General features: G+C 40.7%; 2 protein-coding genes across 3 annotated transcripts; both read right to left on the bottom strand.

Moving 5' to 3' along the window:
• Positions 1-63: 63 nt before the first annotated feature.
• Positions 64-9,521, bottom strand: CHMP5 (charged multivesicular body protein 5). The gene is made up of 8 exons (XM_010393897.3): positions 9,372-9,521; positions 5,222-5,326; positions 4,455-4,501; positions 2,802-2,895; positions 2,640-2,711; positions 1,653-1,761; positions 1,167-1,279; positions 64-668 (listed from the first exon to the last, which is right to left on the bottom strand). Exons 1-8 carry the CDS (start codon positions 9,438-9,440, stop codon positions 618-620), a joined length of 660 nt encoding a protein of 219 aa, XP_010392199.1. The 5' UTR covers positions 9,441-9,521; the 3' UTR covers positions 64-617.
• Positions 9,522-10,385: 864 nt separating this feature from the next.
• FH (fumarate hydratase) lies at positions 10,386-24,714 on the bottom strand. 2 transcript variants are annotated; one of them, XM_039549711.1, is made up of 10 exons: positions 24,548-24,714; positions 19,469-19,603; positions 18,622-18,732; positions 17,080-17,256; positions 16,121-16,303; positions 15,005-15,170; positions 13,024-13,227; positions 11,704-11,831; positions 11,128-11,281; positions 10,386-10,588 (listed from the first exon to the last, which is right to left on the bottom strand). In XM_039549711.1, exons 1-10 carry the CDS (start codon positions 24,674-24,676, stop codon positions 10,446-10,448), a joined length of 1,530 nt encoding a protein of 509 aa, XP_039405645.1. In that variant the 5' UTR covers positions 24,677-24,714; the 3' UTR covers positions 10,386-10,445. The 2 variants fall into 2 exon arrangements, with proteins under 2 accessions (XP_039405645.1, XP_019138154.2); XM_019282609.2 differs by lacking the exon at positions 24,548-24,714 and adding an exon at positions 21,245-21,268.
• Positions 24,715-25,055: the final 341 nt, after the last annotated feature.

Below are 25,055 nucleotides of genomic sequence, written 5' to 3' on the forward strand. Positions count from 1 at the left end.
ATAACCTGCCCCCCGCCCTGTCCTTCGCACCACATTCATCACCAAAAACGCCACACAAAGGGATCTGCTAATCTACGTGATTTTATGTCTCCATAGAATACATAAAGTTAATGATAACCCGAGCAGTTTTCAAGAAGGTTACAAGTACAATCGCATAAAAGTTTCAAGACTGCAGTAGTTTAAAAATTGCTTTCAGTTCTTTTATCAAACAGGCGTAGTAATAAGGGAGCTATTTTACAGAGAGTAAGCAGCAACGTGTAGTCTTAGTCTCAAGAAACATAATACAAAGTCAAAATAAACCTCAGCTATCGACAGCCACCACTAGTCTTCACGTTTTACTTTGTCCATAAGATACGGAAATCAAAACCTATCAGACTGACTGTTTCCACTGAAGGGAACTGCGATGAATTTTCCATTAACAGAAAAGTCAGTAGTAGAACAACTTTCTCCAAAGAAAGAACACCACCAGCCACTCATATTGCATTCTAGGATGTAGTGATATTAAGGTTACACTAGAAGGACAAGTTCTCCAGAATTTAAAAAAAAAAAAAAAAAAAAAGATTCTTAATACAATTCAGAAAGTATAGTTCATTATATCCATTGTGCTTTTGAAACATTTATGTTGCAGGGATCTTTGGCAACCCGAATTCATCCACCAATACGCCATCCTGTAGGAAAGAAGAAGAAGGTGGTTAACGACTCTCCACCAACCAGAACATTTCACAGACACTTCCTTACTACTTCTACAAAGTGTCTGTATCTGCAATTGCCACTGGGTGACAACTGGAATCAAAACAAGAGCATCAGTGTTCTTCCTCATTACGAAGCTCTATTAAAGCCCCAAAAGCAAACATACAGAAGCCTTTCTTATGGTTTTAAGACTAGAGCTGTAATGGTACACTTAAATTCTACTGGCAGGGTTTGATAGGAGTGACAAAATGTCATTCTAGTTCTTCTAAACATAATTAAAAGCATTCAGTACACTGTATTCTCAAATTCTCTGTATTTAGCATCCATACATATAATACATAAATAACATACATAAAACATTAAGCACAGTGTTTTGTTCAAAATATTAAGGATCCCAAATATCAAGCAACCAACACAAATGTGATTAATCCAAAACAAACAAAATGTATTTTGCTGTTAAAGAGCAAAGGACTCACTTTGTTTTTTGTGTCTGTAGGAGTGACCTCTGGGATTGCTGGAGCAGATGCGGCTTCATCTAAGTAGGAATTGTCTTCATCAGCTAAAAGCTCATCACCTAATGCATCCAGTTCTGAAATTACATTATGTTGGTTGAAAAATTTTGAAATAAGTTCCTTTTGCAAGAGAAAAGCTGCTCTTAGACTCAGGATTCATACTGAATGCTTATATTCAGACTCACTTAGCACCAGTCATCAGTCAGAAATACACACACACACAGGAGAGAACCTTCTTCCCTGCTTTGTAGCATTCCATTGGTATCTCATGTTTGTCTCATGCTCTTGTTACTTCTCTTAAAGCAAATCCAGCTTTACTGTTTAAAAAAAGCTGTTAAAGCTTTTTAAAACACATTTAAAGTATTTGACCAATGAAATAAAAAATCACTGAATGACAGTATGATGATTTTTATATTCAGTAACAAAAAAATCACCCTCCCCCTTCCTAACCTGCTTCCAAATCATCTTCATCAATCTCTGGTGTTCCATAGCTACGGCTCAGTGCCTCCTGGACTTCATTGGCTTCTTCCATCATATCTTCCAACTGATCTTGTATGTCCTGAAGCAAGAATCATTTTAAATTGGTCCATATTTACTCAAATTCAGTTTAGAAATTCCAAAATACAAAGCACTCAATTCTTTTAATGCATAAACCATTTTTTTGAAGCAGCAATAATACAGGTCAACACACACACATTCAGGACAAGAGTACCTGAAAATCAGAAAAGGTATGAAATGCAGACAAATTAAATCTACCATCTGGAAAATAAGCACTAACCTGAGTGGTGCCACAGCAGAATTCAGAAGATATATTAGCATAATTATTGGCAGTGTACTTGAGTACAAGTAAGGAAACAATACTTGCCTAAAGGTTTACAATGCAGGCCATATATAAAAAACAATACGAAAGAGAACTTAAAGGAGTTCAGCACTGGCATTGGGTAAGAGTTTAAATGCAGCGTACTTGAAATTATATTTAGAGATCTTATGGGGAGGGGGTTTATGCATTTTCTGAAGTCAGGGCCAGGCCTTGCGGACATTTGGCTGGTGTTTCTTTGGTTCTGGGTTTTGTTCTTTTTCATCAGGCACTACCTTGAACTGGGAGATTAAAGGACTAATATGCACGTTACTAGTATAGGGAAACAAAAAAGGACAAAAAAAGCCACAGCAGGAAGTATCCACTGACATTTATGCTGAAGTGCAAGGAAAGGAGAGATTGAAGATTAGTTCAGCAAGGAAACAATAATCAGTACAATAAGGCAAACAACTGATTGTGCAATACCAGAAAAATCAGGAAGGAATTATGATGGTGGTCCCATAAATAAGGCAGACAAACTCACGTGAACTAAAATAGTCACCTTCAAATTACATAGTCCACTCACCACTATTTCAGTACGTTATTTTTGTTCTTTAATCATTTAAACTATAAAAGCTCACCTCAATCTGATCAATCTTGACTTGCTTGTAAGCTTTCTTCATTTCTTTCACCCCCAGTTTCATTGCATCCACCTAGAAGAGCCAAACATCATACTTGTATCTAATATCTAATCTAGCACTGATTAAACAAATTAAACAAGTTTGAGATTAATAAACTAGTACCGTTGTCTTTGTATCCTTCAGTGCCTGAATAGTGTAATTAGCTTGTTCCATATTAAAAGACTGCTGTGACAGATTATCCCTCTGTTGTTCATACCTGTTTAAAAAAAGGCAAATAACGACTTTAAAACACCACACTATTTATTACCACAAACACTCCTAATTTTTTAAGAGTTGAAAAAGCAGCAGCAGTAGTCTAAAGATATGAACAGATTTGGGTTTTTATTTTTCACTTATTGTAGAGAATTGCAGAATAAAGAGCTTCATAAAAATCTGGCCATTATGCATTTCTGCGTACTTGAAGCTGACAAAGCTATTCCTGAACTAAGCTTTGTTTTAACTGACAGCAACACCATATTTGCCTAGACTGACAAAGTAGGTGAGGATACAGCAAAAGTTTAATCACAATAAGCTAGACATGCATGCCATGCTCACTAATGCTGTAAGGAGAAGGGAAGAGTTGGCAGGTTATCCAAACCACAGTGGTTCCACACTGGAGTTTTTCAGGGCAGGGAGGAGGGGGAAGATAGCATACCAAAAGGAAACCTTTAAGGGTAACCACAGAGAAAAGAAAGACTTTAAAAATTAAGAAATCATCCTTCTTGAAGCTAAACTTGTATCAAATCAAGAATGTAAACTATGTCAAGTTAAACAAAAGAACGAAAACATAAAAATGAACCATGAGTCCTTCTAACATGAAAAGCAGGAGGTCTGATAGACAAGAAGGATCCAAATGCAAAACCTTCTGGACAACTAATGACTGCATATATTACTGTTCCACAAGATCTGAAAGAAATGACTGAGGGATATGACAATAGCCTATTATGAGGGGCCCAGTACTCCCACCAAGGAAGATCAGCAAACAGCATAGTCAAAAAACAGAAAAAAAAAAACCCCTAAAGCCCAAAATCAAGCACTCCTCCTCACAACATCTAATTAAAGTACTGCATTCCTTGCCATTTGATATTTTAGATGGTAAGAGTTCACTAATACTTAACAAGTAATTGAGTGAGTCCATAAAGGTACAATTCATCTGAGGGATGTGAAATACAAGATGATGGGAGCTTTGGATCAGACAGCTTCTTAGATTTGCAGTTCATGGACTATGACATATTCCAGTGAAACATTCCTGAACACTTGCCATGTTCTGATATTCTTTCCTTTGGATCTGTTGCTGGACACTTTCAAGACAGGACACTAGACAAGACCAGACCACAGGACCATCTATCCTGTCCACTTGGGGGTCTCTGTAGAGCCACAATTACCTGCACTACATCTGCTCAAGTCCTCAAGGGTGTTCATAAAGAAGAGGTAAATTTCCAGTAAACCAGAGCAAGATCCTCAAATACACAACTCACAGTAATCAATCAATAATATAAAATGAGGCAATCTCTCAGAAAATTTAGGAGCCAAACATATTTGTAATAATGAACAGACTTAGGTCATCTTGTACCAATCCAAATTTATATACTGACATATAAATCATAAACATGCTGATGCAAAATCTGTAAGGAGATGCTTCTGAAAGACTTGTTCAGCATTTTTCTCTAAAGAATGCTCAGGAGAGTACTGGAAAGAGAAATGAAAGTGTGCCTTTGCCCCCCCCAAAGAAAACAACCTTTTATTAACTACAAGCTCAGAAAGGTTTCAACTTACATCCGCTTCTGCTTTAACACTCTCAATGCTTTCTGCTTTACTGTATTCTGAAAGACACAATAGTGTAACATTAGGAAAAAATATCTGACTTTACACTTGGTTATCCTGTTTAAACCTAATGCATTGGATTTAAGTTTTCCAAAAAATTCTCAGTTACTAGTGCCAAAAGTTTAACAATAGTTACATTCAGCATTTGGCCTGCATTAATGATTAACAAAACAGGAGTACACAAAACTTCTAGTAGAAAATATTTTCAGTTTCTAGCTTCTGATTTCTGTTTTCAGTACAGAGAATAAGATGTCAAACTTAGTCCATCAGAACTAGCTTTCATTAATACATTTCAATGGTCAGCATCAAGTAATACCACAGCAGACACTTTGACAATACAGTTTGTATCAGGTATGTTTATTTTCAGACACATTTTATATTCTAAGTTCATCCCTTTAAAAATGTGTTGTCCTGCTCTGTTTAGGCATAGTGTAGAGCTTTTTATTTTGGATGACAAACAAAACAGCCTCTCTACCAGACTTAATTCAGGTAACAAGGAAGAAGGGAAGCAAGTTACTTCCCAGGGAGGAATTACATTACACTCTGGAACAAATAAAACACTGTTCAAAGATGCATGTCTAATAAAGAAATCCTGCAGGACCTTATATCTCATCTGTAGGGCAAGATAAAGTTTTAAGAACCAGATGAACTGGCTAAATCACATGACAAGAAGTTTGAGTCACATCCTCTCATGCTTAAATTCCATAGAACATTCTTACCTTTGCAGGTCCCTCTCTCATTTTCTTCATTTGATCCTTATACTTCACTAGTTCTGCATCAAGCCTAGCAATTTTCTTGTCAATTGACTCAGCTCTGCTATCCACCTTTAATACATGAGGGGGAAAACAAAGAAAACAACATTCATTAAGGTTTTATTCAGGTATGGGTCAATAAAAAGAACACCCTCCATTTTATTGTGTTTCTAGCTGAATTGTTTCTTTATAAAACCACTCAGTGGTTTTATAAACAATTTAGATTTTGCAGAGAATCCAAAACCAGAACCAAGTGAAACAACTTCTACAAGGAGCACAAGAAACAATGCTCTGAGGCTGCAGAAAGCTCTGCCACTGTAACATGTTCCCATCATTTTGAGATGCTCCCTTGCAAATGCACTCAGGTTAGAACTCCATTCAGGAATTTCTGGTAACACACAGTGCCACGGACTAAAGCAGAATGGAAAACTTCTAGGTATACCCTGCTGGCATTCCACAGAGCTCTCATTTGGGATATATTTTAACCCTTCACCATAAGAGGGTTAAAAATGACAATTACATAACCAAGCATGGGTATAGGTAGTTCTAACAGCATATACAAATTCATAAAAGGCCTTTTTAACATGAACTGACTACCCCAGCATTTCTCTGGAAACAACAAAATAAAGCTTATTAACTTCTCATTCCAAGGAGCCTCTCTGGGGATTAGATTATAATGACATTCCAATTATAGCATAAGACAGATCAGTGCAAATTTACAATTCTGCCTTGCTAACGGTGTTGCTAAGCATGTACAATTATGTGGATTTTCATTTTGATGTTTCAGTGACCCTTTTAAAAGCCCACTCTATGACAGCAACATGCCTTTGCCAGAGGCATCCTGAGCAGAACACCAGATACGAACATTCCACACAAGACATTAAAGTGCCTGGGCACAGCTGGCATTGAAAAATTTGTATTAAGCTTTCTATTATGCCAAATATTTTACTAATAGCAAGAAAGAGAAAAATTTGAGATTTTAATACTCCTGTGGGTTCAAAGCATGGCACCTCCTCAAGATCTTCATCAGCTAACTGCACCTTTGAGGTCAGCCTCCACGGGGGAAAAACAGTGATTTGGTTTATTTATATGATTCTTTCAAGCAGTACTACCAGGAAGTGGAGACAGAGCCTCCCATATCCATTAACTACATAAAAATTTCACACACACATGACACAGGACCTCAGCTTTTAAAAATGAGACTGGACAGGAGAGGGGAGAATGAATCTAATTTATCCAGAAAACTAGACTGTTTATTAGGACTTGAAGAGCTTCTGTCTATTACTCACAAATAAGGCACACTGAGGAATGTTTCATTGCTACACAAGGGTCCCAATTTACACAAAAGAAAGGGAACCTGAATTTTAACACCGTTGTCACAACTATTAGCCTTTTGTTCCTATGTTTCCTATTTACTACTCTGAAAAACCGTAAGTTTAGAAAGAACAAAAAGTAAAAACACTATTAATGCTTTACTTCCTGGTGCATCCTTCCTCCTACCGGCCTCGTGACAGCTTTGGGTCATCTGACTGTGCTCTGCCAGCAAGCAGAAAAAATCCTGCCTTTAAGTGCAATGAATTTTACGTAACTAAACTTGCCTACACATGAAAGATCATCCAAAACATAGGCATGATTACTGCCTAAGAGTTTTCTATGTTTTTAACTAATGTTTCATTAATCACTGCTCACCAAACACATTTCCCAACTGCCATTTAATGGCTAACTATCACTGAACTAACATGGTAAGGTATCTTACAAAGCAATTTGACTCTTTCAAAAGGCAGAGCAAAATGTGTCTAAGATAGAAGACACCCCAGAAGCCACAGCAGTTGAGCCTCCAAACTGTTGGACTTAACATTAAAAAGGAATAGTATAAGTTTTTTAATATCTCACATACCTCTCTTCAAAAATAATTCACATGTAATTGAAGATAAAAAAAATCTAATAATGTCTGTAGTTTTAGCAGAACCTATCCTAGAGACTCCACTACTGTGAAAAGGCAGCAAGTCTTTCACAAACCAGATAGCATATAACTTGGCATAAAAAGTTAATTCATAAAATTCAAACTACTGAAAGGAAGTGTTTCTCCCCATGCTCACTAGTATACAGAAATGTCTCACATTTTAATCCCTTCCACAGAAATTGAAAGGCATCGAAACAGGGTGGTTTATACACTTCCTGTGATGACCCACCTTTAAGGGGTCTGCTTGCAACCAGCCCTTCATTTCTCAACAGCTGACCAGCACAGGCTCTCGATTTCATGTTTTAAAAACCACACTGTAACTCATCATTGGTTGCCAAAGTCATCACATGCATAAAATGAACCTGAATTCTGCTTTTTGGTTAATCTGCTGTCTTCCATAATCAAACTTTCAGACAGTGCAATTACAAACAACTAGAAGAGGATTAAAACTGCATTTAGCAGGATTTTTTTGGAAAAAAAAAAAAATAAATTCCTGGTGTTGCAAATCAAAACATCTGTTTAAATTACACTTTTATGTACCCCAAAACTCTACTAGGATTGAACACGATCTTAGCATAAGCAGACTGCTGACCTATCTAAATTTTCCTTTGATTTAGCTCAATATTAGAAAAATGGACATCAGCTTGGAACTGGCAAAAGCAGCGTGAAAAATCTAACAGACTAATAAGGAGTCAGTTGTTGTGAGGGACACAAGGCTTCCTGCTCTTTCACTTACATTGCCAAAATAGCAAATTTAAGTACTAATAACAGTATCTCACATGGATTTTGGAGTTCAAGTCATCCAACAAAGTGTTTACTGACAACAATGGATAAGCTAATCCTGATTTTCAATCAGATGCTGTATTCACTGTTCTAACTAAATATATTTAGAGTTATGTTTGGGCTTAATACTGCTAAAAAGCAGTATTAAAACATTCTTTGTCAGTAAGATAAAGCACCGAGACAAACATTATGACCACTTCTCTCTCTCCTCATACCAGCCAGTGGCATACACAAGAGACTGATGTGTAGGTTTGTGGAGGTAGCACTGACAAAAATCAGGTATTTAATTTAGAGAGTCTTTTCACTGGGTAGCAGAATAGATCTTCTGGGAGAAAAACTGTGATTTCTCCACGGAAACTTCTTGTTGTCAGGTTCCAGCGACAAAGCTTAGTTAACCTACATTTATACCACAGCTGTTACTGCCCTTTGTTTACTGACACAAATACTCAAGCAACTGCGTGTTCTTTCTTCACTTCTTCAAATTAGCTTACAACAGAGGGAGCTGCAAAACCATGCTACCATTTTCCCCATACACGTTAAAGTCAAAAAAAAGACTACGAAATTACAAGATAAATCTTAACACTTTTTCTTAACCTTCTTTGCAAGCAGGCCAATACAACAGTTGTCAAGTGCTTTGCCACGTGTTTTCTGAGCATTTCTTACTTGGTCTGAGCTTGCCTATCTGTCCATCTGCACATATCTTTGGCATCAACCCTACAGCAACCCTGCTCACCCCTAAGAGACAAAACACTCTTCTGTATTGGACGGGGAGACTGATTTTCTTGCTCCTGCCCCTGCCTTGCCTCAACTTGCCACGGCAGGAGTTAGCTAGTGCAGTCAGAGCACTCCGCAGACGGAAATGCTGAGAAAATCCAGGAGGATGTAAGGAGAGCCGTGCCTTCCATGCTCACTGTGAGCACCCATTTACGGGATGCGCTCCTCGGCACAGGACACAAACGCAGGCATGGGTGTATGAACATAAAGGTACATACCTGTGTCCGTGTGCGGACACACAAACACGCTGCACCAAAACACACCGTGTATCCCTGCACATTACAGTGCTCAAGGCCAGCCGGGTGTGGCTCTGAGTAACCTGCTCGAGTGGAAGGTGGCCCTGCCCATGGCAGAGGGGCCGGAGCTGGGTGATCACTAAGATCCCCTCCAACCCATTCCGTGGTTCTGTGATGCACATACCCACACACGGACACACACACACTGTGCCCACGCACCGCAGTATCCACACACACACTCTCTCACACCTATGCACAGGTGCGCGTCCCTAGGGCCGCCCCGGCGCTCCCGCCCCTGCCGAGGCGGCGGCCGGGCCGCGCAGCGCTCCGCGGGCCCGGGCGCCCCAGGGCGGGCACTCACCGTCCCGATGCAGTCGGTGAGGCTGGGCGGCGGCGCCTTCGGCTTCGCCTTGCCGAAGAAGCGGTTCATGGCGGCGGCGGTGCCTCGGAGTCGCTCCCGACCCCGGCAGCGGCGGCAGCGCTCCCGGCCGACCCGGAAGCCCACGGCCGGCCCCGCCCCGCCCCGCCCCGCGGAGGAAGGGCCGCGGGAAGCAGGAAGCGCGGTCCGGCGGCGCCGGCCGGAGCTGCCAGCCCCGCTGGCTGGCGGCGGCGCTCAGGGGCTCCTCGGGCAGCACGGACTCACAGCAGCCCCCACACGGGGACGCTTTTCCGCTTTTCTTCCCCAACACACCCCCTTGTAGCCACTGCTGGAGCTACACCGCCGGCTTGCAGTGTAGAATCACCCCCGTAACAGCGGCTCAGCTAATGTGTCAGAAATACCAGGAAAACATGTGAAGTGTACCAAAGCGTGCTGTGAATCAGGAACAGTGCGGCCAGCAGGATAAGGGCAGTAATTGTCCCCCTGTACTCGGCCCTGCTGAGGCCACACCTCGAGTGCTGTGTCCAGTTCCGGGCCGCTCAGCTGAGGAAGGACATTGAGGGGCTGGAACAAGCCCAGAAAAAGGCAACGAAGCTGGTGAAGAGTCTGGAGCACCAGTCCCATGAGCAGCTGAGGGAGCTGGGGGTGTTTAGCCTGGGGGGAGGCTAAGGAGAGACTTTATTGCTCTCTACCACCCCCTGAAAGGAGGCTGTAGCCAGGTGGGGGTTGGTTTCTTCTCCCAGGTAAGAAGTGACAGGACAAGAGAACACAGTCTTAAGGTGCACCAGGGGAGGTTTAGGCTGGACATTAAAATAATTTCTTCACAGAAAAGGTGAACAGACATGAGAATGGACTACTCAGGGAGGTGGTGGAGTCACTGTCCATGGAGATATTTAAGGAAGGACTGGACATGGCACTTATTGCCATGGTCTAGTTGACATGGTGGTGTTCAGTCATAGGTAGGGCTCAATGATCTCAGAGATCTTTTCCAACTAATGGATTCTATGATATAATATTTATTTTTTTATATTAAGAACACTTTTTTTTGTACAGAAGTTACTGAGGACCTAACATATCTTTAGGCTTCACCCACTGATCAAACTGGTCTGATGTAAGGAACCCCAGCTTTATAGCAGCTTCTTTTAACGTTGTCCCCTCTTTGTGCGCAGTTTTGGCAATCTTGGCTGCTTTATCATATCCTGTTACAAAACAAAATCAACAAGTTATCCATTCGCAATTTCAGATGATTCATTAGAGGTGAGAGTAAAGTGTGACACAGTCTTTGGAAAATTATTTGCTAGGCATTGCTATTACTGCTTAACGCAATTTGCAGGAAATGAAATGTACCAAATGTTTACACCAACTCCTTACTTAAAGTAAATTTTGTTATTGTGGTCTTAATTAATTTAGCTCAAAGATTTTTACAGCATTGTCCTTTAAATAAAAAATCTCATATTGTAATATTTCACTCATCATTATTAGAGGTCAATTTAGGAAAACAGGTACACGAATTCTCCCAATCTCCTTTTGACTCTCATCAGTTATTTTTCTAATACCCTGGCATGGCCACTACAAGGAGAACACACCTTTTACAACAGCAATTGGTGATGCTGAAGTAAAGTAACTTTTGACCTGACCTGGCCTCCAGACATTGTGACAATACAAATAAAGTGTACAAAATAATGCTACCACAAATTACTTCAGTATGTTCTGAGAAGTTTTTGAGCCTTAAACCTACCTATATGTGGGTTCAGTGCTGTTACCAACATCAGAGATTCATTCATCAGTTTGTTGATCCTGTCCATATTGGCTTGGATTCCAACTACACAGTTATCAGTGAAAGAAACACACACATCTCCTAGAAGTCTTGCAGAGTTTAAAACATTTTTAATCTAACAAGACAAAGAACAAAATACCAATTATTTAATTCAGGTATTACCAGTTGCACATTCTGGTACCTTTGTTCATAACCAGTGCCCTCCTTACAATATCAACTTATTTAACAGGCTGTTTTCCTTCCAGTATGTAAAGGGGGCCTACAGGAAAGGCAGAGAGGGACTCTGTCAGCAACTGTAGTGATAGGACAAGGAGCAATGGGTACAGACTGAAAGAGGGGAACTTCAGGTTTGGTATCAGGAAGAAATTCTTTACTGTGAGGGTGGTGAGATGCTGGAACAGGTTGCCCAGGGATGTTGCAGATGCACAACCCTGCCAGTATTCAAGTATTCACTGAGGGGGGTTCTGCCCATAAATTATCTGACTGTACAAACAATTACATATAAAGTCCTAGATATGTAAAACTTTATGAACTTACCATCATGGGCTTAAAGACATTCAGTTCAAAGTGTCCATTGCTTCCTCCTACAGTAACAGCAACATGATTTCCCATAACTTGGGCTGCCACCATAGTCACAGCTTCACACTGGGTAGGATTCACTTTTCCTGGTTGTGAAAGGGAAAGAAAAAGGTTACCAAAGGAGAAGGAAGGGGAAAAACAAACCAACCAACCAACCACCAGCAGCTGTTTACCAAATCACATTCAATAGAAAATGTTTTTTAAGAGATAACTGGTCTTACTCCTCTGTATCTGTGCACCACAGAAAATAAAGTATTTCCACAAATGATATTAAATTGACTGTACTATTCCAGTATTTTCAGCTAGAATTTGTAAAACAGCTATGGCTGCTTCAGCAGTCTCCCAAGACTCAGAGCTGGATCACATGGGCATGAGCTAAGAGCTGTTCATTACCTCAGTTCGTAACAGTCAAGAGATTACAACCTGTCTTTACATGTGCAAGTTGGAATTTCTGGGAGATCACTAACAAATCTCACTCAGCTCAAGGAAAGTATTACTGATTTGTCACAATTACTTGTGATAAAGTTAGTACACTTTATCAGAAAAAAAAACAAAACAGAAAAATAAAAAAACAACCCCCCACCAAACCCAACACACACACCAAGTTAGAGTGGCCTCCCAACAAGTTTGTTTTATGACTTAATTTTTAGATATAATCCTAGTCAGAACATTCATTGTTTGCTTTTCTTAGAGCCAGATATGCTCATTGAGCTGTTTCTTTTATAATTTACCACACAGGAGGAACAATCTTAAAATAGTTATTGGATGTACAATATTCATATATAAATACTTTTTTAGGAGAGGAAAGGAATGATTTCTAGTATTATTCCTTTCTTTCTCATCCTCCCATACAACAGGATCATTGCAGAAGGGAAAATGTGAGTGCATAACACTAATCATGCTAGGAAGTAAAGACAGAAGTCAAGTTACATGGTGGTATTGCTTCAATTCACAGATTAAAGATTATTTCAGAAAAGCCTTTACCTAAAATTGTAAAGATCTTCCAATTCTAAAGGAAGGCTTTGAGAAGTATGCTTGTATTAATAAAGCCATATTCGTACAGATACTACTCTCCCCCACACACTTGCCAGCCCACAGCTGTGCAAGCATTTTTATGAACACAGGTTTTGGTAAAATACAGCACTAGATAAAACCTGAGAGAATCATGGACTTACTGACATTTGTGATGGTGTTTGGTAAATATCTGTTAAGAGACAGTGGTCCAAAAAAAAAAAAAAAACCAAACAGGTCATTTTTCCCTGTATGTTTTCTCTGTACCTGGCATGATGCTGCTCCCTGGTTCATTTTCAGGCAGGATGAGCTCTCCCAGTCCAGAGCGTGGTCCAGAGCCCAGGAAGCGAATGTCATTAGCTATTTTCATCAGACTGCACGCCACCGTGTTCATGGCTCCACTGAGCTCCACTAAAGCATCGTGAGCTGCAAGAGCTTCAAACTTATTTGGAGCAGTGACAAAAGGCAAACCTACAAGGAGAGGTGTAAACATTAAACCAGTGAAGCATTTCCTTGCGGACATAAATCAGACAAACACATAACTAGCTTAATAAAAACTAAAAATTATTAACACTGTAAGATCATCTCTTTCCTCTAGAGCTTTCTTCACACACATTTCTTAATCAAATTGAATTAAATACAAAAATACACAACAAAAGTCACTGAAATATAGAAGAGTATAAAATTTGAGCATCTACCTACAACAAAGGTACAAATTTCATGCTTTCATAGTGTGTTTCATTCTAAGCATTGCTTCTGCACCACAGTACTTTGTGAATGTCCATTATCTTTCAGAAGTTAGCCCAACTTAGGCATTTCTTGCATTAAATCAAGTTAGAAACTTTAATTTGTTAATTGCTGTGATGCTTTCGGTTATAAAAATAGATGGTTTTGCATCGCAGTGCAGGCATTAGGGTAAGTAAGAAGTAATCACAATGGAATTGGCTACTTAGAGAAGAACTCATCTCAGTATCAGCACTGGAAGGGAACAATAAACCAGCCAGAACATGGGAAAGCTGGTTGAGACTTAGGAGGATGCCTGCCAACAGCAAAAGGACAGGAGCGATGGAAGGAACAGCTCTGTTTATGTTAATTAAATGCCTGAGATGCAAGCCTAGGTTCCATGATGAAAAACATTCCTTCAGTACTTTGCCCTGGAAGGACAGTCCCAGCAGAATGCTATGAGAGGTTACAGACATCACTAAGGACTGACTGTGGGCTGGACTTCTGCCCGCAGAACCACTGATCTGAGCTTTCAGCACCAGTTCCAAGGAGAGCAGCATAATTCCCTTAACTTCCAGTGTTTTGCACTTCCAAACAAACACCAAATCCCACACAATTTGCATGGGCCTGTGAACTGCACAGCTGGCTTCTCAGCTACAGAGATCCATCCAAACTCTTCCTTTTGTCCTCACCAATAACCACTCTCTGTAAGAGCATGAGGAACCTCAGGAGTCTGCCCTATGCATACAACCTGCCCACACAGGACAGAAAACATTCCATTGACATGGGAAAGCTTCCTAACATCACCAAAACATGCCCTGTACTGCTCCTGGCAGCTGTTGTTTAAAAGAAGTTACTTCTCTCACAGGGTACAAGAAACTCTTGACCCTCTGAAAGACAGTGAATAATAGATCCATCAAAACAAAAATGCTGTCAACTAAGCAATTTCAGCTTTCACAGCAAAAGTAAATGACATATGTACTCATTTGTTTGGGGGGCATTTTGAAAACTGATACCGTGACACAAAAGATCTGGTTTACAGGTCAAAAAACTCAACTGCACTGTAAATTAAGTTTTAAGATCTATAAAGACAGAATCAAAAAAATCAGTTAACTTCTACTCTTTCATATGAAAAAACCAGAGTGGCTTTGGAAGTGTTTTTTTTCCCTTCTTTTGCACCAAGTCACTGTAAATTAAGAGAGGCAGAGGAGCAAAGATGAAAACAGAACCATTATAGTTGGGCTAATAATAGAAGTCTGAAACTGTATCCATATCCAAACAGCCTTGCTTGGATAAACACCATCATTTCAGTCCCTTTCAATGTACTGAGTATAATCATCAAAACACATTAACACAAAAATCCAAAGTAGAAGGCATATAACACATTAACAAAAGTTTCACATTGTAATATAAATACAATTTAAGCTTATGAGAAGTATGGGAACTGGAAAGATTTAGTTTGAATTTGACTGTATGTTACATACACTGCTTTACTGACAACTCACTCCCAAGGATCATTCCTCACCCGTCAGTTCAGCCACTTTAGCAGCAACTTTCTCAGCAAAGCCAATTCTTGTGTTCAATCCTGTGCCAACTGCAGTCCCTCCAGCTGCCAGCTGATACACTCTTGGCATGGTAGATTCAATCCTAGCCACACCATATTTAATTTGTTGCACATAGCCACTAAATTCCTTTGAAAGAGAGGAGGACAAAGTTAAGGAACGAAGACAACAACCAAGAACAAGCATCTAGATTACTTTAGATTTTTAACACGATTTGACTAATTTCTTTAAAAACCTGAGAGCACCCAATCTAAGCATGTTTCATTAAGAGGGAAAGCATACCTCTATTAAAAGACTGCTCCCATGCTACCAACAATTAAACATAAACCAATCTGACTATATAAAAATGTGCATATAATGCATCTTTCTCTTGCCTTTTATCTCAGTTGTGTACTTAGCAGGATCTGATTCCATAGTAAATCAGCTCCAAGATGACACTAATGTTCTCAAAGTACAAACAGAGAAATGGATCTCGGGCTTTGTTCACTTAATCTTAGTAAAAACCCCACCTGTGCATTCTTGGAAAAACTCCACAAATTCTACCTGGATTTCTATCAATTCAGTTTAATTCATTACTAAATTACTGTAATATAAGCCATTTCTGACAATATGGTAGGATTTGCCATCTTTTATATATATATACACATACATACACACAAGATCATGTATCAAAGATTTTCATTCAAAATACTTAGTAGTTTTCTGTGTTGGCAGAACATAACTTACATAAATTTACAGATTATAGACTACTACTACCTTTTCCTTGCAATGTCAGTGTAACAGAAAAACTGCTGTGCTATCTAGTAATGAAACATCATTTTAAAACAATTTATATTTTACTACTTTTAGAAGTAAAACACATATGGAAAAAAAATTAAGAAAAATTATGACACATGTATTGGTGTATACCATACCCAGCAAATTCCAGTTCAGACTGAAAATACTCAGGCTGAGATTCAGCCATTTTTCTATATTTTATCTTAAACCATCAACTTAATTTAGGCATCCTTAAGTTTGACTTAATTTCCTCCAACACATTTACAAGAATTTTCCAAAGAAATGCATAATTCTTTTTTTACCTGTCCAAGTGTAAGTGGAACAGCATCTTGTGTATGAGTGCGCCCTATTTTTATGATCTGGGAAAACTCTTTGGATTTCCCTTCGAGTGCATTCTGTAGCTTCTTTAGTCCAGGTAACAAGACCTCATTAACCTCCTGGGCAGCAGCAATATGCATTGCTGTTGGGAAAGTGTCATTTGAACTCTGTGGAGAAAATTCAAGCAATTAATTTACAAGCTTTTCTCACCACTGCTGCTGTAAGATGTACATGTGTGGCTTTATTCTCTTTATCTCATAAACAATTAGAAACTAAACTAAGAGTAAGCAGCTTAGGGGTGTTCCACAAGGTCAGTTCCTTATTGATAAATCAACTTTTTATGACTACACCCACAGAAAGTTAAATTTAATAGATTGTTCACAACAACCCTGGGACAAAAAAAAGAAAAGGCAGTAGTTATGAGAGATGGCTAATGAATGGACAGATGATTGTAAAGGAATTGCAGGCAACTTTAAAGCATGCATGTGTTGCTGTGATAATGTTAAATCCATAGTTCACAGAATACTGAGTAAGCACAAAGGATCAGGAAGGAACACAACCAAGTCAGTGGTTTAATCTTTCCTTCAAGGTAGGTGAGGTTTAAGAGAGAAGTATAATAAAAATGTCTACCATGATCCAACTTTTAGAAACTGGACCTGTACTTAATTTAAGACTGTAGCAGTGGTTGTCATAAAGCCACTTCTGTCTAATACATCATGTATGAACTTATCTATCGTGAATGAATTTGAAGTTTTTAATCATACTGTCGCTGACAAACAAAGTTCATTTTAACTGAAAAAACCAGAAAATTGTTGCCAAAGTTGTCCACAGAACTTTTTTTTTTTTTTTAAATCTGAACAGTGGATAGAAGAAAACTCAAAATTTACAATTCAAAGACACAGAACTTTTGCAATTAAAAGCAGTATAAAACAAGTGTAACAACCTGGCTTTTGTTAACATGATCATTCGGATGCACTGGCTTTTTGCTTCCCAATGTGCCCCCCATTATCTCAATAGCTCTGTTGCTGATGACTTCATTGACATTCATATTGGTTTGAGTTCCAGACCCAGTCTGCCACACCACCAAAGGGAAGTGATCATTTAATTTTCCTTCAGCTACCTACAATAGAAAAAAGAAAGAAAGTTGTTCCACAAGAAAAAAAAGTAAAAGCATTAAATCTGAAAATTTTATTGCATAATTAAAATTATGCTCTCCATTACATTTTGAAATCTACATATAACATCAGGGAATTTACACTATTACATATTACATTTTTATGTAATACTTGATATTAACAGGGAAAAAACCATTTGCTATGCTTTTTGAAGACACTGGATTGTGAAATACAGAGATATATAGAATTTGATTTCATGTTCTACAGACATAGAAAATATTTTCAAAAGGTGCTTTAGGTTACATCTTCTCTCTGTGTAATTGGACTCTGCTATTTCTCAATAAAGAAATTTCATCCAGGGAAGTTCCAGACCTCTGACACCTGTACACATTACATGCTGCATCAACAAAGCCAGCAGACGGCTGCTAGTATCAAACACCTCCTTCCTGTAAGGCAGTCTCTCCTGTTTGATCAACATTTTTTGAAGCCTGCTGAATGTCAGACACATTCAGAGAGTTTTCTAAAGATGCGTTTCTGATAGTATCAGAATCTGTGCTCAGAAGTATCACTCTCACACATACTAGCCTCAGAAAAGCAAAGGATCTGTTGTCACAACTCTGAGGCTAGATAACCAGATTATCAGGATACATCAGTCCTCCTGGAATCACGCTTTTCAAGAGAGGATCTTCTGTATTTCCCATCTTATAGAGAGGCAACATTCCCACCTTCAAGAGTAACTTGATTCCTCTTTCAATTTAAGTTGTATTAGAAAATTATTTTGGAGGTGAGGGAAAGGGTATCATAGCAGGGGTGTTTTCAAAACACAACAAAAAGAGCCACAAACAACTTTCAGAATTTATGACTCTCAACTAAGGAGCCTTAATCCACCAAAACTTCTAATCCACCTTTAACTAGGGGAACCCTAGAGACCACAAGAAGAGCCTGGACATATTCTGGAGTTCTCCAAAACTCTTGGGTCTAGGAAGAGTATACGGCTTCTGCCAACACTGAAATATTTTTAAGCTAGTCCGGACAAGAAAACTCTGTTAAAAATGCTTCTAGATAAACAACTCTGTTGATTTATACAAAGCAAAACACCTGGTATTATTACACCTCAAATAATGGTCACTCAGAACTCTCTGCACTTGGGTGGCATTTATCAACATGCATTTGAACATTCTATCATTTCTTTACATGCCAGAAAGAAAACAGTAGAATATTATATTAAGTAAATGATCTCTGGAAAACAAGATTTACTAACAGGAAATGCTTTTCTCTAACAATCTGAGAAATGCAATCCCCCAACCTCCTGTGAAAAGCTGAACAAAAATACAGTGGCAGTTTCAGTATTTTGAACAGCTGGTTCCTACCTCATTTGCTGCCTGTACAATGGCTTTAGCAATCTTTGGGTCGAGACCATAGTCTTGATTTACTTCAGCAGCTGCTCTCTTCAAGATGCCAAAAGCCCTTATAACTTGGACCTGAGACACAAGGGTAAGTTTAAGTACACAATTTCTTTCCCCCCAAAAGGACATGTTAGCAATTTATAGCACGTGTCTACTTCTAAACCAAACTCCTCTGCTCTTAAATCCAGCAGCAGTCCATCAACCAAACCAGACAGCAATCAGGACATCTGACCTATGCTCCCACCAACAGTAACATTCATCCAAGCAGTCCAGAGGGCAGTACACAGCTGTTTTTGTAAGCCCAGGTATGCTCTGTGTGTCAAAAGTTACATGTATCAGAACTGGTTCCATTTCTAAAACAGCCTTTTGAGGGAAAACTGACACATTTCAGTACATGGAAATTCAGTCTATGACAAAGCACATGCACATTAATGGTCTATGCACAGCTACACATCATAAGTTTAGATCAACACATGCTATGCTAGACAACTTCAACAACAAACTATATAAATGCTACATCAGACAAATTATTCCATTTGCTTTTTCATCTTTGTAAAGATGACAGATTTCTATTCATTCTGTTTATTAAAAAAATAAAGCAGCACCATATAATTATTCAAAAGCAATTTTCAATTTATTTAAATGCAACAAGAAATATCTCTACCAGAATAATATATTGCCGTGAAATTTCTACCTTTAGTTAAAATTCAAAGCTGCTCACACTTCCAGCAAAAGCTTAAGAGGAAGGTATCCACTTTCACATCCAAAACATACTCTAGAGAAGAAGAGAATACAGATTTGAAATACTTACTGGCATCCTTTCTGAAACACCTCCAATCTTGAAGTTCATTGTAGATCTAACAGTCTGGGCACCATAGTATTTGTCACTTGGGACCTTCAGTTCACCAAAGGTATCATATTCTATCCTAAAAGCCTCTTGAGAAGACTGTGGGAAAGGAAAAATAATTCAAACACTGGCAATCAGTATATTCTTTTTGAAAGCAGGTTGTCAAGAAAAAGATGTTAAAGAAGAGGGAAAAAAATACAAAGCCAAGACATGCACCTAGTCACAGGTATTATTCTAATTAGATCTTCAAAGTTGAGACATTCTTCTAGTTTGAGCACCTGTCTCACTAAAAGCCACAACTACAAACTGTGTACCATAGCTGACCCATGGTGACAGGCAGCCCTTGTGGCTGAAGACCTCGGGTGCCCACTGCATGAAGCCTCATCCTGACAAAAGACTCTGTTTCTCCTTTCCAAAGAATTAGTAAATTAGTAATTAATTTACAGAACAGCATTTTGTTAAAACCCAACTGAAGAAGAAGCATGGTAAGAATTCGGGCAGCATCTGCCTGATCAACACATGGGCAACACAATTCCTGTTTGAAATCCACTCTGCATGGGACACTTAATACTGGAAAGGAGCAACTGACTAATCCAGTACCAAGTTACTGACCACTAATTGTCATTTCTGGCCTAATAAACCAGGAACACAGTTGCTCTTTAGCTGTGTAACACAAAGAACTCTATCTAGGTATATTTTGTGCAATATTTATGTATGGTAATATTTCTGTGTCATATATCCACCTAGCGTCTGTTATTATCTAACACAGGCATAAGTAAATTAATTTAGGTGACATTCCCCCCAAAAATTGAATGGTTCTTTTTGTAGAACAGCCTATTCATTTGTGATGATGTGATCACATTCAGAAGCATCTCTACAAAGATTCTGGAACTGGACAGGAAGCAAGAGCAGTTTACTCTTCCTCTTCCCACTTCCAAGTGCTGACCCACTTGGTCAGCAAAGTCGCAATTTTCTGTGAGAAAAGTATTCCTACTTTCCCACAACAGGAGATTATCTTCTTTCAGAGTCTTCAGGAAGGGGGAAAAGTCTTTTTCATGTCTTTATCATGGATAAAAGTTAAACAATCCCAGCCCTGTAGGCAGGGTATATACATATACAATGCAGAGTTCCTGACCTAACCACAACCCTCAGGGGTGAGTCCTTGCGAAACAAACCCATTAATAGAGTCAAGGTTCCCCCTGAGCTTCCTTTTCTCCAGGCTAAACAACCCCAGCTCCCTCAGCTGCTCCTCACAGGACTTGTGACCCAGACCCTTCTGAGTCCAGCTTCACTGTGCTTCTCTGGACTCACTCCAGCACCTCAATGTCCTTCCTGAATTGAGAGGCCCAGAACTGGACACAGGATTCGAGGTATGGCCACACCAGTACCAAATACATAAAGAGTTTGAGTCAGAAAATGGGGAAAGCATCGTCTATGTTCACACAGTTCTTACTCTTCCCTAGGAGTCCACTTCTGAAGTCAGACTGTTCCTCTCTCTTCTTGGTTCATTTTACTTGCTCCTTCTTTAGTGGGTCTCAGTGTTCTTGGACAGAAGCACAGCTGGGTATTGGCCAGAACACCCTCTCCAGCAGCCCTGACCTTCTGCCTGCCCAGGTTTGCATCACCATGGATGGCAAGCTGCAGGCAGGGAGGGGAAAGTGTCCCACCCTTTTTATTATCCTAAGCATCATTCCCATCCAGATGGAAACACTCTGCCTTCAGGTACCATCAGTCACATACCAGAGACATCAGCCCTGCTCACTTTGAGTACTCCAGAGGAGGTGGTGCCTGTGAGCTGGAAGAAACTGCAGCCCGGTCCACAACAAGGGTTAGCTCTCACACGGCTGTCCTGCTCCCCACATCTTGTGTTTTGGCTGATGCTCTCCCAGGCACTGACTCCACAAGAACAGAAAGCTTAGTGTGGAAGAGTACATAATTCCTATGTTCTTTAATCCTCTTTGTCCTGCTTGAGTCACTTAGCATTCATTTACATGCTAACAAAAAACAGAACATAGTAAATGCTTCTTTAGTATATTACTACCAAAAATGTTTAATTGGGATGCTTTTGGGTCTTAATGTACATGTGTGCACATTAATATTCCAACAGTTGGGACCACTGACTCACAGTCTTTGAAATGCCTGCTTTTGACATTTGGGCACCTTGTAAAAGCACACAACGCCAGCTTTCACAGAGCTGGATAAGCAGAACCAAATTCAGCTCCAAGCCTAGCTCTCAATATCATCAGTGGTTTAATCACCAAAAGTATTCACCCTCAAACAATATAAAAAGTTAAACTACCTGTAACCTTTTAGACAAAAAAGCTACCAGTTGCACAACTCATTCCTCAAACTTACATAATTCTAATGTCAACAATGGCGAAACAAAGATAAGTAGGATCGGATCATCCTCGTTCAAGTACCTTTCAGCAATGAAATCGCTATTAAAAAAACAACAACGTTCCTAGACAATTCCAAATTCATAAATTAACATGGTGAGGTACTTTAAGAAGAATGTCATTTGCTGACTCCTAGTGCACCAGGTGCCATTAGGTAAAAAAGCAAAGTGATATTTTTCATGCAAACTGAAGTAACTGAGCTGCAGCATTACTCTCAGAACGCTGCAGCAGCCACTGTCTGAATGTGAATGTAACACACATGATTCCCTCTCTCCTCAGCCAGAATTCAACCTCTTGAGTGGCTTTATGAGCTGAAGGTCCCAGTTCCTGTATGTAAAGCAGTTTCAGCAGTCACTCCCTGACCCAGAGGACCAGCTGTAAAGTGGTGCATCAGTAGCACACTCGCATCAACCCTCTACTCCCCCATTCCCCCGGGCTCAGGAAAAGCCAAAAGGAGACCTGGAAACTCTGCCACAAGCCAAGGCGATCTCCTGTGCTCACCTAGTTTCTATCCTAGCTACAAGCAAGGACCTGCTCACAACTACTGTTCCTCACATTTACTGAACTTTTTTTTTTCTTAGGAGGCCTGGGAAGGTGTGTTCAGCCCTCCAAAATCCCTAGAACCCAAACACAGTCTAAAGCTTACAGAGTTAGGCAAATAGAACTGTACTTTTGCCTTGTTGCAGGGAACTGATCAGAACTGATTGCACCATAACACACCAGAGATACTCAAACGGCAGAACTGCTGCAATAATGCTTCCTGTGAAAAATTACATTCCGATATATGGATACAGCAACTTTTGGATAGAAGTATTTCAATTCAAAGAACCATCATTTTTAGCATGTCAAAAGCAATCTTTTGAGGCCATCAGAATATGTAATTTCTGTTCAACTGCCCTCCTTTATCAGATGAAGAATGTTTTCATTTTCAAGCACTGTTTCTCTTTTGTAACATAATTTGAGTCACAAATTCTGAAATTTACCTTTTAGACCCCAAACTCAAATATTTTACAATGTTCACCTACAGAAGGAGCATTATAACAATTTCATTTAAAACATCTTGTGCAATTTAGCTGTTAGTTAAGGCAACACAATAAGCATACCAGGACAGCATAAATGTTACCTTGGATCTACACAACATGTTTTAAAAGAACTCTAGCTACTGAAAAATTCTCTACAAACATCAAAAAGTCATGCCTTGGGTTTGTTGGGAGGCTGTTTTTTTAACTTAAATACTGGTTAGTACATCTTTTGGTCACTCCTCTTTTACATAAGAATATACAGAGCTCTTCCTGTAAGAATTCAACAGTGGCTTGACTTCCCAATTCACTGAGGGATGTTTTAACTAGTGCTGTTATTTAAACTCAAGGAACTCACAATACACACAGAACTGGTCACATTTCTGACCTGCAAAGAGCAAAACACATCTCTCTTTCTTGTAAGATTGCAGATCAGATTCATAAATACCAGGTTTTCAGCAAATGAACGAAGGCCATGATCTATAATGTTTTTCTCAGATGACGCCAAGTGGCAAAATAAAAAAGGGAACCGTCCAACAGGCCAGTGGTTTGAGTTACATATTCTGCTCTGACACCAGTTTTCTTATGCAGGGTAAGTTTCACCCACCATGAAGCTTTTTCACTCGTTGGGAAGCTTGTTCTTTTAAACGCTACTTTTTACACCTTAATCAATATCACAGATTGGAAACTAATGTTCTAGATAAATCTATTAACTATTTTAGTAAACTAAGGAACCGATAAAATCCCGAACACGCCGCTTTCTGCTGAAATTCTTCTGACAGTCTAAATTACCTCCTTGTTTTAAGGAGTGAACTCACAAAGATGCACCTGAGACGAAGGCTTCCATGCAACATCCTACGTGTTAGCAGTGAGATTTGAAGTTCCTTATCCAAACAGTGTTTCTGTTTCTATGTTGAACCTCACGCAACAATCAAGTCCCACTCGCGTCTGAGCCCGACAATCAACTGATTATACACGAATATCTACTGATGATGCCTGCTACAGGTACCCGGCAGTTCTCAGCTGAAAGCTCCCTAATTTTCAGGAAGCCCCAGAGCTACTCCAGTGGCGAATATTCCCATTCCTGCGAGGATGCAGCTTTCTGTTATTCGCACCTCCACAGCTCCAAGAAAACGCCTAAAATTCCTGCTTGGAAGCGGCTGCCGCACAGCACAGCTCTGTGCAGCAGGTCCTGCACCAACACCTTTCCTGCCTGGCAGGATGCCCGCCCTGCCCGGCCACACCGCGACGGCTCAGGGCCGTGCTCGGGCGTGAATCTCATCCCGGGCAGTGCCACGGGAGAGCTGCGCGCTGCACATCCCGGCCTGCCCGGGAGCCGCTGCCGAGCGGGGCCGAGCCGGGCCCGGCGCCGCCTCCCGCCCCGCCGCAGGAAGGATGCGGGAAACGGCCGCAAAAGCCCGGCAAGGGATGGCGGACTCGCCTTCCCGGTGCTGGCGAGCTCCCGACGGAGCAACACACGAGACTAAAGCCCCGGCCCTGCCGGAGACCGCCGCTCCCGCTGCCAGCGCCCGCTCCCCACTCCCTGCGGGCGGGGGCGGAGCGAGGGCGGCGGCGGCCGGCGGTGGCACTTAGAGGTCACGGCTCCCCGCTCCCCGCCCGGGGCTCACCATGGCGGCGCGGGGCGGCGCCGGGATCCAGCGGCCGGAGGTGGCGGGAGGCAGCGGGGCCGGCGGGCAGGAGAGGAGGAGGCCGGCGGAGCGGCCGAGGCGGCGGCAGGCGTGGAGTGAGCGGTGCATGGTGGCGGGGGCCGGGAGCACCGCGGGGGCGGGAGGTGCGGCGAGACCGCCCCGGACGAGCGTCACCGGCCCCCGAGGCTCCGCCGCGCCAATCGGAGCAGCGGCGGGCGCTGAGTGCGGCCCCGGGGCGGGTCCGCCCGGCCTGGGAAAATCCGGGAAAACGCGCCCGCCCCGGGCGAAGGGCAGCAGCGAAAGCGCTGTAGCCGCGGTTTCTCCACGAGCGGGGAAAAAAGTATGAGCTTGTTCTGCGTTAATGTAGCCTTTTCAAAGATGTAGAGAACTTTATTCCCTCCCTCCTAATGACAGTCAAGGCTCCTTTTATAAAAAAAGCCAAGTCAAGGCGCAGCCCCCTCTTCACTTCCTACTCAAGAAGGCAGAG

The sequence above is a fragment of the Corvus cornix genome, chromosome 2 (genome assembly GCF_000738735.6).
Source record: "Corvus cornix cornix isolate S_Up_H32 chromosome 2, ASM73873v5, whole genome shotgun sequence".
Lineage (NCBI taxonomy): Eukaryota > Metazoa > Chordata > Aves > Passeriformes > Corvidae > Corvus > Corvus cornix.